The sequence below is a fragment of the Emericellopsis atlantica genome (genome assembly GCF_019669845.1).
Source record: "Emericellopsis atlantica unplaced genomic scaffold F5Z01scaffold_3, whole genome shotgun sequence".
NCBI classification, from domain to species: domain Eukaryota; kingdom Fungi; phylum Ascomycota; class Sordariomycetes; order Hypocreales; family Bionectriaceae; genus Emericellopsis; species Emericellopsis atlantica.
This window is the reverse complement of record NW_025764705.1, coordinates 433,042-450,752: the sequence shown is the minus strand read 5'-3', so window position 1 is coordinate 450,752 and position 17,711 is coordinate 433,042. Positions and strand designations below refer to the sequence as shown.

At 55.1% G+C, this 17,711-nt stretch overlaps 6 protein-coding genes across 6 annotated transcripts; 3 read left to right on the top strand and 3 right to left on the bottom strand.

Annotated features, from left to right (window-relative positions):
- Nucleotides 1-168: 168 nt before the first annotated feature.
- F5Z01DRAFT_632985 (superoxide dismutase) lies at nucleotides 169-1,452 on the bottom strand (the record flags this gene model as incomplete). The annotated part of the gene is made up of 5 exons (XM_046261902.1): nucleotides 169-230; nucleotides 291-306; nucleotides 392-540; nucleotides 618-1,148; nucleotides 1,200-1,452. The coding sequence occupies 5 exons, from the start codon at nucleotides 1,450-1,452 to the stop codon at nucleotides 169-171; spliced, it is 1,011 nt and encodes a 336-aa protein (XP_046121902.1).
- Nucleotides 1,453-2,803: 1,351 nt separating this feature from the next.
- F5Z01DRAFT_312368 (uncharacterized protein) lies at nucleotides 2,804-3,606 on the top strand. The gene is made up of 3 exons (XM_046258960.1): nucleotides 2,804-3,171; nucleotides 3,228-3,378; nucleotides 3,433-3,606. The coding sequence occupies exons 1-3, from the start codon at nucleotides 3,134-3,136 to the stop codon at nucleotides 3,508-3,510; spliced, it is 267 nt and encodes an 88-aa protein (XP_046121901.1). The 5' UTR covers nucleotides 2,804-3,133; the 3' UTR covers nucleotides 3,511-3,606.
- Nucleotides 3,607-4,644: 1,038 nt separating this feature from the next.
- Nucleotides 4,645-8,908, top strand: F5Z01DRAFT_632984 (uncharacterized protein; the record flags this gene model as incomplete). The annotated part of the gene is made up of 12 exons (XM_046261901.1): nucleotides 4,645-4,666; nucleotides 4,727-5,128; nucleotides 5,179-5,460; nucleotides 5,513-5,677; nucleotides 5,788-5,855; nucleotides 6,026-6,112; nucleotides 6,175-6,202; nucleotides 6,281-7,813; nucleotides 7,861-7,938; nucleotides 7,988-8,160; nucleotides 8,210-8,808; nucleotides 8,866-8,908. 12 exons carry the CDS (start codon nucleotides 4,645-4,647, stop codon nucleotides 8,906-8,908), a joined length of 3,480 nt encoding a protein of 1,159 aa, XP_046121900.1.
- Nucleotides 8,909-9,022: 114 nt separating this feature from the next.
- Nucleotides 9,023-11,880, bottom strand: F5Z01DRAFT_312220 (uncharacterized protein). Its single transcript, XM_046258958.1, has 2 exons — nucleotides 9,590-11,880; nucleotides 9,023-9,523 (listed from the first exon to the last, which is right to left on the bottom strand). The coding sequence occupies exons 1-2, from the start codon at nucleotides 11,478-11,480 to the stop codon at nucleotides 9,138-9,140; spliced, it is 2,277 nt and encodes a 758-aa protein (XP_046121899.1). The 5' UTR covers nucleotides 11,481-11,880; the 3' UTR covers nucleotides 9,023-9,137.
- Nucleotides 11,881-13,777: 1,897 nt separating this feature from the next.
- Nucleotides 13,778-15,832, top strand: F5Z01DRAFT_312349 (glycosyl hydrolase). Its single transcript, XM_046258959.1, has 4 exons — nucleotides 13,778-14,314; nucleotides 14,372-15,168; nucleotides 15,226-15,337; nucleotides 15,385-15,832. Exons 1-4 carry the CDS (start codon nucleotides 14,059-14,061, stop codon nucleotides 15,699-15,701), a joined length of 1,482 nt encoding a protein of 493 aa, XP_046121898.1. The 5' UTR covers nucleotides 13,778-14,058; the 3' UTR covers nucleotides 15,702-15,832.
- Nucleotides 15,833-15,963: 131 nt separating this feature from the next.
- F5Z01DRAFT_670629 (ubiquitin-2 like Rad60 SUMO-like-domain-containing protein) lies at nucleotides 15,964-17,378 on the bottom strand (the record flags this gene model as incomplete). The annotated part of the gene is made up of 2 exons (XM_046264592.1): nucleotides 15,964-17,035; nucleotides 17,083-17,378. The coding sequence occupies 2 exons, from the start codon at nucleotides 17,376-17,378 to the stop codon at nucleotides 15,964-15,966; spliced, it is 1,368 nt and encodes a 455-aa protein (XP_046121897.1).
- Between the last annotated feature and the right edge of the window lie 333 nt (nucleotides 17,379-17,711).

Here is a 17,711-nt window from a genome sequence, read left to right as displayed (position 1 = left end):
GAAGAATTGCCAAGACATTTGATAATTCATATGCTAATTGACCAGTTTGCCTGGCCAAACACATGTTCGGCGCACAAAGCTACTACCTGCCTTAGCGGTAGGGGTTGTTTTTGAAAATATGTCCAACTGCCAAATGTCCTTGAACATATCGCTAACATATGTTGAGCTCTATTCAACAGAAAGTGTGATCTGGTGAGGGACAATTATCTGCGTGACATCTTTCCTGAGCTCTTTCCGGCGTTATTTATATTTTCAAAAACAGCCCCCTCCCCCGTAGGTGCTAAACTTACCTGGTAGGAAAGTAGACTACGTGATGTGTATTATAGGGGGAAAGCGCGACCCACACACAACGCCGTGCACGATGGCACCTCAACCTCTCCTCACCTCTTACATTACTAGGAATCCTACCTTCACCACACTCAATGGCACTTGTTCTCAAGACAGCAGCAATGTCACTCCATCCGGCAGCGCAGCAATTTAAGTAGGCCTTCGCCAGTGGTATATTGAATGCATCGTATGTCGACTTGCGTCCCATTAACCCTACAAAAGTGTATGCAGCAAACTTGCCGCTCTCAGAATCGAAGTACCTCCAACCTCTCGCCAGACCGTTTACAGACCAAACGCAACAGCCGCAGCACCGAAGACCATCGCAGGCACCGACCACTTGCTCATCTGGACAGCAGCCGAGCCGGGAGTCGTGGGCTCCGGACCAGGCGTACCGGTGGGCTCGCCCGTCGGCTCCTCTGTAGGCTCGCCAGTTGGCTCGAGTGTTGAGCTGTGGGAAAGACTGTGCGTGGGGGTGACCGTGGAGTTGGGGTGGCCGCCAGTAGGGTAAGGCGTGCTGCACGACTCCCTCTTGAAGTTGGCGCAGGCTAGGCGGGTGCTGTTGGCATAGTGAAGCACAAAGGAGAGGTCGCCAAAGTAGGCCTCGTCGCCCTCCTTGGTAGAGAGATAGAGGTCGTGGTACTCGGCGCGGAAGGGGGCCGACTTGATGGCGCCGTGCTTGCCAGCCAGGTCACCGACCTCGCACGTCTCGGGCTTGGACGCGTCGCACTTGACCTCGGCGCCCGCTCCGTAGGGATCGAGGTGACTGAGGGCGGCAGTGCAGTTGCCGTCCTCGGGGACAGCCGCCTTGTGGATGTGGTACGCTTGTCACGTCAGTAATGTGCACATGGTCCAAGGGGCCTGGTTGGACATACAGAATGGACCGCCCTCTAGAGGCAGGTTCTCGAACTCGGCGCGGAAAACCACACCTCGGCCGCCGGGGGGAGCCTGGGCAAAGATGGAGCCCTTCAGCTCGCCAGGCAAGTCGGCATCCACGAAGCCAGGCTTCTCAATGGTGGCCCGATAGATGGCATCGGGAGGGTTGCCGCTGGTTTCGGGAGCGTCGCCGGCAGACACGCGGCCAATGGCCGCCGCGCCGAGGATAGCAAGAGCAGTCTTTCCGTGCATGGTTGACTGGAGTAGATGGTGATGATCGTAACTGGTGGCACAGTGGACGGACAAAGTAGTTGAAATACGGTTCGCTGACCAGAGCGAGTGAGCGTCAGATGCGAAAGTACGACAAGCAAAGGGCGAATAGGAAAGGGTCGGAAACGAGGTCGAGCTCAACGTCAAGTGAAGCGATGCAAGAGCAAGAAAGCAGGAGAAGGGGTGAGGAGAGCGAGACAGGCAGCCCTTTTCATATACAAACGTACCACCCTAGACTAGGAACCAGTCCAGTGAGACGTTCCATGCGATCAGCAACGCGCATACATGCCGACACCAGCCTGCCAGATTTCAGATGCAACAAAGCTTCCTCCTGGCCAGGGATCTTGCCACAAACACTCGAGCCGCCATTGTCCGCCAGTGGCTCGTGCAGGGGGTTTAGCAGTCTGCTGCCACTGGCAGCAACCAACAAGCTGCTTGGCTGTTTTAGGTTCCTGTGTTTAAATGGGCGTCAATCATGCTCCGTTCTTGGGACTGCCGATCTTAGCGCTCCGCCCTTCTCCCCCTGATTTCCTGAACAGGATGGAGGTATTGGAGCCTTTGGAAAAAGGCTTGCCATTGCCATCGACGCTGTGGAATGCGACAACTCCGAAACGAAACACACACGCACGCTGGCTTTCGTGATCAAAGGCAGGCTGCATGAACACGTAACATTGTAGCGAGCCGTGAGATTCATCAGCCTTTGTTTCAATACGTATGTATACGTAGCGTGTGCTCCCCACCGCCCCCAGAGATCGTGGACGGGCCGGATGATGACCCCTGCAGGCGTAAGCACATTGACCGACAGGGGCATGCGCCGGTAAGTTGCTTTGACGCTCAATTGATTGGCTGCCCGTTTGTATCCGCAGGAAACATGGTTTCAAGGGCGGCAAAGCGACAAAGCATCACTCGATGTTTCGTGCTTTCAGTCACTCCACGCGTCACTGCTTGTTCTTCAGCCATGGCCCGTCTCTAAATATAAATCTGGCCACAGAGGCCGCTGCGGCACCATAATAGTCCATGGAATATCGGGATTGTGTGACGAAAGGACATGGAAAGATTTGAGGAGACCTGTGGTAACCCGCGGACAAGTCGACTGTGTTCGAATTCGTGACTTTTTTTTATGCGGATGAGAAGGGCTTCATCAATCATCGATGAAGGTATTGCTTGCTGTTGTTTGTCAGTTGAGCCTAGTGATGCGCGTCATGCGGCGCCTCAAACTCCGCGTCCAAGTTGATACTCAAAGAGATTTGATTCTCAAAGAAAACGCTCGCATGTCACCTAGAAGACTTGTCAGTGGCATTATGGGTTCTCAGTACAAGTAACGAAGAAACGCATCGCGCTTCTTCAATGCAGTCCGAAATCAAGGAAATAGAAGGCGGAGGAGATGGACTCGGTGTAAGTTGCAACCGCCAGAGAGTTGTGTGGCTGGGGCCCTGATTGTGGCTGGTGAATGTGGCGCATGGGCCAGCCTTGAATCATGAGGCCGATGGCGTAGCGTAGCGTGGTGAGCTCCGTCGCAACGTTTAAATTAACCACCATCAACTCACCCACGAGACGCATCGCGCATTCGACTTTTGAATCAGCCATACGAACCTCTGAGACCGAACTTTCTTCACGCACACGACTTCCCACGAACCGGCCCCCGCGCCAACCACTACCCATCATGAAGCCCGTCGTCAGTGCTACGAACGCATGGTCATGGTGCGCATTCCCTCAGCGACAGAAGAACGAGACTTGGGGTACTAACACGTCGATAGCGTCGTTGTCTCTGTGTTCGGCATTGTCATCCTGAGCGCGATCGCCGGGTTGTACAAATCTGGCCATGAGGAGTTCACCGGCGGCATTGAGGATCCTCAGGACGGCAAGGCTGTGGCCGGGACCATCTTTACGGCCGTCATCGTCTATGCTGTGAGTCTACTAGGTGAACGGGCTTGAGACTGGACTTCTGTTGACACTGCCCAGGTTTTCCTCGTTTTCTGCGGTTTCCAGGGTTTCCTCCACGTTCGCGAGAGCCGAAAGGGCGCGATTGCTCTACAGTAGACGACACGGGCCTCTCGACAAGTGAAGGGGCATGTTTTGCAAAGACTACCGGCGTTTGGGTCCTGATTTGGCTATTACATACAAGTGGCAGGTTCCTTTGTCTGAAGAAGAGGAGGAGGCATGGACTTCGAGAGGAGAGGGGTTCTGATTGCTCCGATGCGGAGGCGGCGGCCTTGGTCGACGATAGCGCGCGTTGTACGATTTGAAGCATATGGGACAAGCATAAGAGCAAGCGCCTAGTTAATGCCTAACTGCGTGGTGTCCAGGCGACAAGTTCCATGCCATTGAAACAGCCCTACAACTGGCTGATGAGTTGATACGACTCTCCACGTACATGTGCGAAACGAAGACAGGAAGAGCAATGACAGCTTTGGGCTATAGCCATGCCTGGGGAAGGCCCGTCTGCGAGACTACAGGGATAGATAATCGTGTTTGGCTATGCCAGGCACTGGGAAGCTACCTTGACATCTCTCACCACCGTCCAACAGACATGTATCAGTACTTGCTGCATTGATTCTTGCGAATATACTATACCCTACGTGCACAGTATCTGAGGAAATACGTGTCGTCTATCCGTGTCTATTAATATGAAGCTCCTACGTATCCGCATGCTGGCTGAGTGAGTAAGTACCCGCTGCTATCAACCCGCCACAATCTGTTGCTTTGCACCTGATAACTCCAGCCAGCAACCTTGGGCAGTAACTTTCACCACCCTTGTGCGTTGTAACAATTATCCATCACTCGGCCGAGTAAGCGAACATCAGAGTGAACAATAGTTTAAGCGGCAAAGTCAGAGGTACTTCGCTAGTCGTGACCCCACCACGATACTGCTACGTCAGAGCCGGCTTCGTTGTAAAACCCTTTTTTGTTACTATCGACTTTTGAGAACATACCTTTGCGTCCGCCATCGTAATTATAATGGAGTCCGCAAGAGGCATGGCGTCATCGATCGATCATCGATGCGCGCCGGATTGAAAGGTCCGCCGTGACACTTTCGACGAACGTCAATGTTCTGTCAAGAGGGGAAGCACTTCACTCACTTATAAGAAGCAGGTAGAGCTCTCTTTACCCTCTTCCACATTCCATTTGGCTCTGTAACACATCAAAAGCACTCAACAGCTCATCTATCTCACAATGGCTGCCCAATTCAAGAGCGGTATGACGAGCCCACAAGTCCCTAGCGTCTGGCAGAGTTGATCACTAACGCACGACGTAGAGAAGGAGATTCCTATCTCGAAGCAGAGCTTCCCTGGCAAGGATGTGGATATGCCCAACCCCAGGCCTACCTTTGAGGAAGTTCCCGAGGCTGGTGGACAGGACGCAACCTACAAGGCTGCCGACAAGCTCAAGGGCAAGCGGGCTCTGATCACTGGAGGTGACAGTGGTATCGGCGCGGCCTCCGCGATCCTCTTTGCTCGAGAGGGTGCCGACTCGACCATTGTCTATCTGCCTGAGGAGGAAGAGGATGCGCAAAACACCAAGAAGCGCATTGAGGAACTCGGGGCCAAGTGCCACTTGATCTCGCGGGATTTGACGAGCAAGAGCAACTGCAAGGAGGTCGTTGACTTTGCCGTGGAGAAGATGGGTGGCATCGACATTCTCTTCAACAACGCTGCGTGTCAGTATACTATCTCCACAGCTGAGCTCTCGCGTGTTAACCGGTACCAGATCAAATGGTCGTCAAGGACATTGCCGACCTGCCTGAGGAGCAGTGGGAGCACACCTTCAACATCAACATCCACTCCTTCTTCTACATCTCAAAATACTCTCTCGCACACATGAAGCGAGGCGCCGTCATCATCAACAACGCCTCGATCAACGCCTATATCGGCCGCCCCGACTTGCTCGACTACACCTCCACCAAGGGTGCGATTGTCTCCTTCACCCGCGGCTTGAGCAACCAGTATGTCTCCAAGGGCATTCGTGTCAATGCCGTTGCCCCTGGTCCTGGTAAGTCCACAGATCTGCTCTTATACTGGGTGCATGTGCTAATAGTTACCAGTCTGGACGCCTCTCATCCCCGCGACCATGGATGACGAAGCTCAAAAGAACTTTACCAGCCCCATGGGCAGGCCTGCTCAGCCTTCTGAGATTGCCACTTGTGTGGTCTTCTTGGCCAGTGCCGACAGCTCGTGTATCAGTGGCCAGACAATCCACTGCAACGGCGGTACGATCGTGAACGGTTAATCGGGAGATACTTAATGCTACGTAACGTCTACTTAATTGCTACAATTATAATATTTCGATATCCAAACCACGCTGCTACGTCATTGTTAGCGGGAAGCAGACTACCCTGTACGCGGTGCGAGAGAAGGCTGCAAATGGAATTGATCGCATGGCAGATGGTAAACTGCGAAAAGCCGTCAGTTGGACTAATTACGTTGGCTTTCACCGCCGGACAGCTAAGTATGCAGAATTGACTCAAAATGCATGCGAAAATAAAAGTCCAGTCCTCAGTCGACGTGCAAGTGCCGGCGCCAACAGCAGCCAGCTAACATTCGCTACTTGATCCTAGGCTAAATGCCCCGCCAACGTGAAGTACCTGAACCAAGCAAGTAGGCGCCTCCTAAAGTTGGGGCTCGGCAGGACCGTCGCTGTGCAAGTACGCCAGGTCGTCACTTGACAGTTATGACCTACTAACTTGGTCTCCGACGTTGGTTTCAGTGTCAACATCATACAAACCCATCGATGAGTACGTTGCCCCCAGCGTCAGCAATACAGCGCAAACCAGAAGCCGCAGGGTAGTGAAATCCGAAACTATCGTTGCCAGCTCCTCTCTGCCTGCTCGACCGCCCCACCACGCAGCTTGCAGTGTACCGTGACCGCGACAGCAACACCGCGGCGCCCAACAGCTTCACACCAACGCTAGCTATCACGACCTCGCGAATCCATCCACACGAGAGCCGCACCCTCACGAATCGCCATTGTATGTCTCCATCGGAGCATCCCGTACTAGAATCTGTGCATATCGGCAGGAAGGACCAGCCGGTACTCGACCCAGATGTAGAATCCACCAAATCCGAGGAGCACGAGGGTGGTCCTCCCAACGCACAGGCTCGGGATGGAGACAACGATGGCAAAGGCGTGGCAACGCTGGCGGACGGCAAAGATGTCCCGACCACTACGAGCGAAACGGCAGATTCGTCGAAACCGACCAGCGAAGCCGAGCCACGCCCTGCAACTCCAGTCAACAAGGGCAAGCAGGTCGAGAGTAACAGCTCACAGTACCTCGCACCCGAAGCTTTGGGATATATCGATCCCACCCCAGCGACGCCAACCACTTCCCAACCACCCTCACGCACGCCCTCGACGGCTGCCAGACCTCGAGTGTCAGACGACCGGTCGCCTGCGGGCTCTGACGCGGGGTATGACGAGAAGCAATACTTGAGCGACGACGAGCAGGAAGGCGGTTCTCGCTCCGAGATTCAAAGCATCATGGAACAGTTCAGCGAGGCAGGTGGCGGTCCTGGTGCGGAAGAGGTCATGAGCCCCAGGCTCGAGCTCACATCGCCTATCCTGGGCAGCCCACCAGCACAGCACTCGCAAAGACCGCAGCATCCACCGAGGAAATCAAGCCTGGAGCCTTTATCCTCGACTCTGTCCGGACAGATGAAAGACATGCGGCTTGCGGAAGGTCAGCCCACCGACGGCGCCAATGATGCGGCCTCAGAGGAGCCACCACCACCGGTGCCACCCAAGGATGGCACATTCGGTACGCCAGCTTGGGGCAAGGAGGAGGTCTCGCCATCATCACCCCACGCCTCCGTTCACCGGCCGCCACCACCCGCGCCCGAGCCCGAGCCAGCGCAGCCCTTTGACTTTCACAGGTTCCTCGAGCAGCTGCGGAACAAGAAGGCCGACCCTGTCGCGAGGTACCTCAAGTCGTTCCTCCAAGAGTTTGGGAAGAAGCAGTGGATGGTACACGAGCAGGTCAAGATTATTGGTGATTTCCTGGCCTTCATCGCGAACAAGATGGCCCAGTGCGAGGTCTGGGCCAACGTGTCGGACGCTGAGTTTGACAATGCTCGAGAAGGCATGGAGAAGCTGGTCATGAATCGGCTGTATGCCCAAACATTCTCACCCGCGATACCTGCACCAAGACCTGTCCCTGGAGCCAAGCCTAAGAGGAAAGGAGGGGATGCCCCCCTAGGCCCGGGCCGGCGAGGGCAGCATCAGGAAGATGTAGAGAGGGATGACATCCTGGCACAGAAGATCAAGATCTATGGCTGGGTGAAGGAAGAGCATCTAGACATTCCACAGATTGGCGACAGTGGCAAGCGCTTCCTCAAGCTAGCACAGCAAGGTGAGCCTAGGCATCTGATGCATCCAAGTCAGTGCTAACCGCCGCAGAACTTCTCAAGATCAAGTCGTACAGGGCGCCCCGCGACAAGATCATCTGTGTTCTGAACTGTTGCAAGGTCATTTTTGGTAAGTTGTTCGGCGCCCGACACTCTAGCGGTGCACTAATGGGCAACAGGCCTACTCAAGCACAACAAGTCCGACGGATCGGCAGACTCGTTCATGCCCATGCTCATCTATGTCGTGCTGCAAGCGAACCCTGATCACCTTGTATCCAACGTACAGTACATCCTGCGGTTCCGCAACCAAGACAAGCTGGGCGGTGAAGCCGGCTACTACTTGTCCTCCTTGGTGAGAAGGCTCAGGCATTTACTAGTATGCATCAAGCTAATGTTGACAGATGGGCGCCGTTCAATTTGTGGAAAGCATGGATCGCACAAGCCTGACTATCACCGACGAAGAATTCGAGAAGAGCGTGGAAGCCGCAGTCTCAGCCTTTGCCGAAAAGCACCAATCAAACTCCCCATCCGTCCCGCAGGAGCCCGTTTTCGACGAGAAAGGCCGCTACGTGCCTCCAGGTAGCCGCACCTCACAGGAGAATGCTCGCTCAAACTATCCACCTCGCTCCACGTCGCTCAACACTGGGGGATCTGCAGACGACACGCTACCGATAGGCGGACTCCTCAAGACGATTCAACGGCCGTTGACGTCGTTAGGTCGCATGTTCACAGACGATGGCGGCGGGCCGTCCTCATCTGAGACACCTCAACTTTCCCAAGGTCTGCCGCCACCTCCTCGCGGTGACTCTGCCGAGCAAGCGTCATCACGGCACACGCTCTCGGCTGAAGAAGCTGCTGCACGACAGGCCAGCGCAGAGACGGCTGAGGCGCAGAGGCTGAGCCGGGCGGAGCACGCCAACGTCGTCGAAACGTTGTCAGGCATGTTCCCGGACTTGGACAAGGATATCATTAGTGATGTCGTGCACCAGAAAGAGGGAAGGTATGTTCAAGCGAGGAATATCCAGACAAGTATTTTTTTCTTACTAACAAATGTCAGGGTTGGACTGGCAGTCGATGCTTGCCTTGCTCTGTCTTCATGAGCTACGTTTATTTGCATTATCCAAGTGGCGAACTTGTGAGCATGATACCAGGATGAGCCGTAGCGGCGTTGATAATCGACGAATCATTCAATTCACATTCATACCGTCCTCCTGGAACGCCTTGCGTTCCCCGTTGCCTTCCCAAATTTATGCATACATATATATACCCCTGAACTACGGCAACAGCCATAATGCCAGCCGAATGCATGCTCCAATCCTTCCCGACACCTTAATATCGCCCATAGGCATTGTCCCCCCCTCTATACTGCCCTTCGTATCTATATGGCGCTCCATAAGCTTGCGCCGCGCCAAGTTCCACGTCTGGCAGAGTAGGCTGCGGCCTGTTACCATAGATCTGTGACGCCGCAAGATCCGTCGCCCTTGTCGGGGTCATGGGTCTGTACAACGGCCCGCCGGAGGGTGCAATGGGCGGCAGGAACGTGTTCCCACCCGCGTAGTCACTTGGGGTCTCAGCACGAACAGCCGGGTGGTCCAGAGAGTTTGGCTTTCTGATGCTGCTCAGAGAGATCGACTTCCCGTGGTGAGAGCCGCCCATGAGGAGTGAGTTCCGTGCATCGAGGGGCGTGAGGTCATCCATGGTGTTCTGGAGTTTCTCTGCATCAGCGTTAGCAAGGTCAATCTAGCTCAATTGTCGGACGTTTGTCATAGAGTGTTACTTACCCATCTCCTTTCTGCGCTTGCGGTGGGGATTCTCCTGGCAACAGGCCTCGAAGGCGTGCCATGCGATGAGAACGACGAGGACGACGGTCAGGGTCGACTGCACCGCGATAAGAACCACACCAGTAACAGTCTGGGTAGTCTGCCTGAAGCCAAACTCCTCGACGAAGACGAGGATACAGGCCACGGACAGAACGCGGGTAACCTGGATCATGATGTTGACCACGTTGCCAGACTTGCGCTCAAACGGGCGGCTCCAGAGGAGAAGCGCGAGCATGACCGTCTCCACGGTCAGGACGGCAATGGTCTGCGCGCGGCCAGACCCATCAGCGGCGGCGAGAACGCATCCTTTGACGGCCATGTAGACGATCAGAGGGAGGAAGAGCCACCAGTATTGCTTCCTGTACGCATCGTAGAAGAGGGAGTACTTGACCCAGATTGTCTTGCTCTCGTAGAGTGCAAAGGCGTTGCCGTCCGTCTTTTTGAGAGCGCGGGCAGTGGACCAGATCTTCCAGGAGAAGAACAGCAAGACGGTTGTGAAGATGGCCAGGGTCACGCCAGCGAGGGTGGTGGCGGCCCATGAGTCGCCACGCGTAAATTGGAAGACGCAGTACAGCACCCAGATGCCGTAGAGAACAAAGATCAGCGAGGTGATTGTCCTTGCGATGGAGCCCCAGTAGTGCTTGCGGAAACCGGTGAGGTTCTGGGGGAATGTGCCCCAGAGGGCCCAGAGCTCGAGGATGAGCTTGAACAGGAGGACGAAGACGATGATGGCGGTGATGACAATGGCAGCAATAAGGAGGATGGTCATGAACACGTCCGACTCGGGCACACGAAGCTGGTTGGCCCAGGCCTGCAATCCAGACACAGTCTTCTGCAAATCCGAGCCATCCTGTGCAGGTTGCTCTCCCTCAGGGAGGTCAAAGTTGAATTGGCGGCGAGTGAGATATGTGAATGCGTCGAAAGCTCGCTTCACCTTGTTGCTCGTCTGGTCCGCCGTGTTGGGGGTGCCGTCCGTGAAGATCAGAGTCGCATTGCTCAGAAACTCGACGCTGTCAGTCGTCAAGTTTCCACCGGTTGCCGCTCGGAAAGAGTCGATTTGTCGCAAGAACGGCTCGTAGGCAATGAGGCCTGTTGAAAAGGCAAAGTTCTTGGTGAAGCTTCGGTAGACAGGCGGGTAGTTGACCGACATCATGCCATTCATGGCGATGCCCTGGAACCACCCAATCTCGGTGAAGCCCGGGCTCGTGGTCCCCGTCCCTCCTGCGCTGCTTCCTGGCGGAGCACCGGCCGATGCCATGACTCCTGTGACCGCCGACACGCCAGACATGGCGAGCGCGATACCGGCGATACCTGCTGCCACATATGGAACCGCAGGAACATCGGCCGTCTTCCCGTTGGTGACCTGCGACTGGATGCAAGCCACATCCTCGTCCGTGTCCTCGCTCTTGAGTTTCAACGTTGCCTGCGCTGCAATGTCGGGAATCTGGAAGGCGATGTCTGGGACCATGTCCGCAAACTGGCTGGGGATGACCTGCTCGCCCCAGGCGGAAAAGGGACCCTCGGGCACAGGGCAGAGTTTCTGGACAAAGGTGTCCTTGTCGCAGGGGTTGAACGACTTTTCGTAAATGGTTTGACCGTAAGCCTTGACCTCGAGGGCCGCCGATACATTCTGCTCCTTTGGGTTGTTGCCGGCCACGTCGAAGATGACTGTCTTGTTGCCGTTGTTGTAGCGGATATTGACCCGGTCGACCTCGATGGACGAATTGCTGACGCAATTGGTAAATCCGCTGGTGCTGAGTATATTATCACCCAAAACTCCCGTGGCAAAGAGTGAGGTTGCTGTCACCGCCTTCCATAGAGTCCAGCGTGGGCGTTGATGTTGTTGCACCATGGTGTTCTGTATGTCGTGTTCCAATAGCCTCCGGTGTCGAACTCCTCGTATTGCAAAGATTGCTATATATGTTGGTCGATATATGCCTGTGTATAAATTTTCGTAATGATAGTCTTTGATCGAGTATTAAAAGCGTATTTTCAAGTCGACCAAGCGATGTGATTGTAATAGCGAACAGAATGGTGCCTGTACCCGACAAGGCTGCAGAAGCGAACGAGTAGGAACGAACAAACAAAACCTGTTCGCAACCTCCAGGGCGATGAAGAAGAGAGGGTCGGAAAGCCTTCGCCAGCGCAGCGGCTCAGGTAGAGAGAAAGAAGGACAAAGGAAAACAAGAGGAAGAGGTGCGCACAAGAACGTGTCACCAGAACTAGATTGACGATGAAGCAATGACGGAGACGGAGGATGAAATGAGAGAAACAGGAAGGACGCGCGAGAAGTGCAACCCAGCCATGAAAGAAAGCAAGGACTATAGCAACGTCGAGATATGCGAAACATGGAAAATTGGTCGACGAGGTCTGGAAGAGGGACACCCGGTGGTGTCGACTTAGACGACGTCGAGCTGGTGCACGCTGATTGGCGGTGCGGCGTCCGGCAGCGACGAGCTGTGCAGATGGTGCGGCATGGACCAGTGGCTCTCAGCGGCCTGGCTTCTCCTCAGGCGGCTGGAGCCCCGCTGAAGAGGGTCTTGGACCCCTGAAGCCGAAGGCGCTGACCCCTGAAGCTAGAGAGCGCCGCGTCAGGCACCGCCATTGGCCACGCGCATCCTGAAACGCTTCAGAGACGCCTTGACTTTTCAGATGCCCATTACCTACCACCTCCAGTCGCTTGACATGAGATGGCAGCAGCTCTGGTATGCGGTCATGGAACTTGTCTCGTCTCGTGGCATCGTCGCGAGCCTTCACCACCCAAAGTGTGCACGGATTTGGGCCATGTTGCCCCGTATTGGCGCTTGTAGCTCGCAGATCGTCGTGCGCGATCGTCGGTGGCTGTGCTGTGTTTGCCGAGTTGCTGAAAGCAAAAGGTCAAAGGTTCCAAGCATTATTAGACTGGGCCTTGCATTGGTGAGATCATAAGGGCATGAAAGACCAAAATTAATAAACACCGTTGTTATGTGAGGGGGGTTGCTTAATTAACTTGAGGTTCGTTGCGCAGGGAAGGAGCCAACGAGGCACCTGAGGGAGCCGCCTGCTGCCTGATGCAGGAGGTTTGAGCCTCGTGCCTGCGGCTCTCACGTGACAATGACGATAAAACCCTCTACACGTACTGAGCACCCGTCTTTGTTCAGCATTCGAAATATTATATTAGTGGTCGGGTTCCTTTCTGCCGCTTTCACTGCCTGGCAGCCGCCAGAAAGCGGCATTTGACAATGGCCACGCCTTATGTTACTTACTTGAGCCGATCGTTGAGTCAAGAGCTCGAAAAAGCACCTCAAAACGTCTCGATGCAACTGCGCAGCCAGGTGCATTGTCGTACTAAGCACTCACTCAGGATAACCCTCGAGTCAGCCTCGCAAATTCAACATACGTAAGTACAAAGAGTGGCAGCTGCACTGTCTATTCTATCTGATCAGACCAGGAGACGGTTTTGTTACGTGGGCGAGAGCTTGTCGTTCGTCAATGATAGCGGAAGCTTGGCTGACATTGGATCATTGCAGAGTCTTGACCATCCATTGTCTGTAACCTGCAACCAGCCATGCGTGATCGGGCGGCCGATGGAACTTCGCTCTCCAAGTCCTCCATCTGCTGAGTTTCTATCGCGCGCCCAGATCATTGCTTCGTGAAGTATCGACTCGTCGTACAACGTGGTTGTTGTGAGAAGCATATTTTCTGAAGCGTCTCGCAGCCGCAGAAGAATGTGGTCTTGGAATACATACTCAGGCCATTCCAACACACTAGGACGTTGGCTGCATGCCTTGCGGTATTCGTAAACGTCGAGGGGCAGCCTTGCTCGTGGGCGTTTGAGCACTCAACAGCCGTATGCTCAGGCAAAAGGAAAGAACACATCAAGTACATTCTCGAGTAAGGAGTGATTGGCGGAGAATTGTGTCTGGAGGATGTAGAGATCGGTCCATTGGTGCACGACGATCTGATCGACACACGTATGTCGGGGTCCGACTCCGAATGGTAGCAGATCTCCAGGACGAGAATTGCCAGTCCAAGGTCATCGGCCACAGATCGAGGCGAGTGCTTACACCGGCAGATGTCCGCCTCGGGTCAATAGTTGGCGAATTCGGCATCGGACCAGGGCGGATGCGGGGCTGCTCCAGCCTTGCGGTTCTTTATTCAATGGGGACAATGCGGGGAAAGCTGGGGTATCAGCCACTTTCACTGGCTCGGCTGCTTATGCTTCTTGATTAACCATGCGGGAAGGCGCTGTAGCTTCGTCCGTGTAGTTAACCGAGTGACGATGGCCAAGCTTGGTGCCAAACGGTGCGGTGCAGCAACGGAGACTTGATCGCCAAAGGTATATAACCTTGCGGCAGACCGAACCTCTCTCCACGTCCTGAGCCTGGTCCCACCTCTGACGTGGAGTCCGCCAACAAGTGCCCGTATCCGAGTCTTGAACAGCTGCCAGAATGTCTCTTCGCCTGTTGGCAGCGCTTTCGCTGGCGGCAACGGCTTCTTGCAAGTGGATTGTCCCGGGAGCCAGATGGTACGACACAGATGGCAATCTCTTCAACGCGCACGCCGGTGGGCTAGCCGTCGACCGCGACTCGGGCAAGTACTTCTGGTTCGGAGAGCACAAGACCGAAGAGCAGCCCGAAGGCGGCGGTATCTCAGTCTACAGCTCCGATGATCTGGCAACGTGGGAGTCGCATGGTCTAGCGCTTGGTCAGTACATCCACGATGCACCTTCTCATTGACGGACCTAAACTCACGCGTTGACAGAGCCGATCGAGGGCCACGAGATGATCTCGCCTCATAATGTCATCCAGCGCCCCAAGGTGCAGTACAGCGACGAAGACAAGAAGTACCACATGTGGTGGCACGCCGACGACGACAAGTACTCCCTGCTCCTGCAGGGACACGCCACCGCCGACAATATCGAGGGACCCTACATCTACGACAAGGCTGTGAAGCCTCTCGGCAACTGGTCTCAAGACTTCGGCCTCTTCACTGACTTCAAGGATGGCCGCTCATACGCCCTGTACTCCAACGGCGATCGTGTCGAAGGCCGTGACGTGTACCTGACCTCCTTCAACGACGAGCTCACCGACCTCGAGGAGGTTGTCTTCCGTTGGGACAAGTTCGACCTCGAGGCGCCCACCATCATCCAGACTGACCGGAGCTACTACGCGCTCATGAGCCACAAGACCGGCTACCGACCCAACAACGTGGTGGCGTTCCGCGCCGATAACCTCTCAGGCCCCTGGTCGCAGCCGTTCATGGTGGCCCCGGCTTATACACGTACCTTCAGCACGCAGTCCGGCTTCTCGTGGCGCATCAACGGCACAAAGCAGACCACGTTCCTGTACATGGCCGACCAGTGGGACCTCAACTCCCTCGGCGAGTCTCGCAACGTGTGGCTGCCGATGGACATCAACGACCAGGAAGGCACCCTCGAGGTGCTATGGCACGACATTTTCGACCTCAACGTGAAGACCGGCGAGTGGTGGCCCGTTGAGGGCACCGAGTACTATGCCATCGACGCCAACCTGACGGGCGATGCCTGGCTGCAGGAGGCGGTAAGCCACCCTTGCTGCATAGAGTATGAAGTGAATTGGTGACTGATGTCGTGACAGAACTTTGCGAGCTTCAACAGAATTGCTACTGGCATCTATGGCAACGACAGCAGGGCCATCTTTGAGGTCCAAGGTGCCGGCGAAGACCAATGGATCTCATTCTACCACCAGAGTACGTAGCACGCCTCCACGAGCGCATTCGTTGCTGACAATCTGTAGACATTGACGACATGGGATTCGGCGATCAGCCAATGGGTCAGCCCGACCGCATCAATGGTACGTGGCAGATACGCCGTGTTAGCAGCGTCGTCGTCAACGATGACGAGGAGGACGTCCACACCCTCTACCAGAAGGACACCCACAAGGGCATCATCTTGTCGACAGCCATCAAGGTTCCTCTGAAGAATGGTACCAATACCATCTCCGTGGGCGGCTTGGACAACGGGTTCGATGTGAAGGGCGCCGATTTGGACAAGATTATCGTGTACCCACCGGAGCCCAAGGAGACGGGCTGCGGAGCTGGTCATCGTCACTAGAGTCTGGCAGTACGTATAGATAGCTTGTGAACGTGTCGTTGAGAAACATAGACGTGGATTCTGAATCGTCAGTCATGATTGAAATCGTCGCGCTCGGGTGATAGCCTAAAAAAACCGAAAGTGAAAACGACACAACAACTGCCAAAAAAACACCCACGCTTCTTGGACCACTGCCATATAGACGTGCAACGCAGCAAGGTATCAAAAACAACAAAGGCCGCTACATCAACCTCCATAGAAAACCTCGTACATACAGCTGGTTTCATTGGATATGGACCTCGATGGAATCCATGTCTTCGATCTCGGCATCTTCCACAGTCATCGACTCACTGAGACACTCGCCATCGAACCAGAGGGTCACCTGTCCACTGACATCTCGTCCGTGCTTGAAGCCAATGATCAACGTCTCCACGGTCGTCTCGGGACGTACCGTCAACTTGACAGACTCGAGATCCTTGGCCTTCAAGATGACCTTGAGTTTGACTTCTGGTTCCAGCTTAACGTCATGATCTGCCCCGAGCCCAGACTGATTCAGCGAGTCATCTCCCACGGTATCGCGGAGCTGTTCTCTCTTCCTATCCGCCTCGAACTTCTCCCACAGATCGGACGTGAAGATCTCCAGAAAGACGCCCGCCCCGTCCTCTGTCAGGGCCGCGCGGTCATTATGATCTGTGGTGAAGCCATGGCCCCAGGGCGACGGCCGTACACCCAGGGCTCGGAACGAGGAGGATGCATAGGCCACGTGGCCTCGCCACACAAGGACCAGATCGCGCTCATCGCCGACAGCAACGTCGTTATCGTACTGCCGCGTCGCCCACGCCCTGCGGACTTTGCTGAGCGGATCATCGAGACGCATCCTCATTCGTATGGCCTTGGTGGCGGGTACAGGACTGGAAATGCAGACAGCAATTATAGGCGATTGCTGAACACCTTGCGCTCGCGCCTTGGCTTCCTCCTGTGCTTTGCGGACAAAGCTGGCGCAAAACTCGTCCAACTCTTCTGCCGGATCCTCTTGAGGTGCCGGCTCGTGATCCGAATCGTCTAGTATGGCAATGGGCTCCTTGGTGACCTCGAGGTCGGCTTTGCGCGTCTTGACTGGCGAGTTGAATGGCTCGTCGCCGTCGTCCGAATCCAAGGGGATTACTTCAGCGTCGCGCCCCATTGCTTCTTGTGCTACTGCCTCTGCCGGTTTCCGCGGCGTTGATCTGTGTGATCCAGAGCGCAGCACTTCGCGCTTCGCCCGCGTAGCAGTGTTTTGTCGTCTACTCGGCGATTTCGTTTGTGGTGTGGATGGTGGACCAGTCCTTGTCCGCTTCGATGGTGTAGAGGGTTTCCTAATCCATGAGTATTTCCATCTCAACCCAAAATGATCTGTACGTACTCTGCTTCGAGCACTTCCTCGCCAGGCTCACTAATGTCCAGAGCCGCACTGGCAGACCGTTTCTCTGAAGACCGCCGACGCTCCTCAACTTGCTTCTGTTCGCGCCGTTCCTTCTTCTGCGAGCGCTTCCTCCGGTCTCGTTCAATGACAGTTTCCATCTCCTTTCTTCGACTGAAGATGCTCATGTAGTCGTCGTTGCTGCTGGGCCCAGCATCGGAAGGCGTTGGGGCTGGACCCTTGCGCATCAAAGCCGTGGCCTTGAAAGGCAGGCTCCTCGAGGGTCGCGCATCTGACATTGTGTTGGTTGTAAATCTGGTGTCGCTCTTCTTAGATTGCGCTCGATACGCAAGGACTACACATGGAATGCGTGTGTTGTTGAAATGGAAGGGTCAGGAAAAAGTGAAAGCGAAGCCCTGGCCGGGCGCATCGGCGCACATTGACCTCGACCAGCGCGCGTTTGGCGTCTGGTGTGTGTGCACTGGGTGGTGAGATCGCGTTCATCCGCTAACAGACCCCGCCAGGGCTACAGTGCGGTTGCAACCAAGAGGCTACGGTGCGACACTGTATCGCAGCACAGTGAATACTGTCCGTGAAGCTCCACCGGAATTCTCATCGGCCAGACACAACGA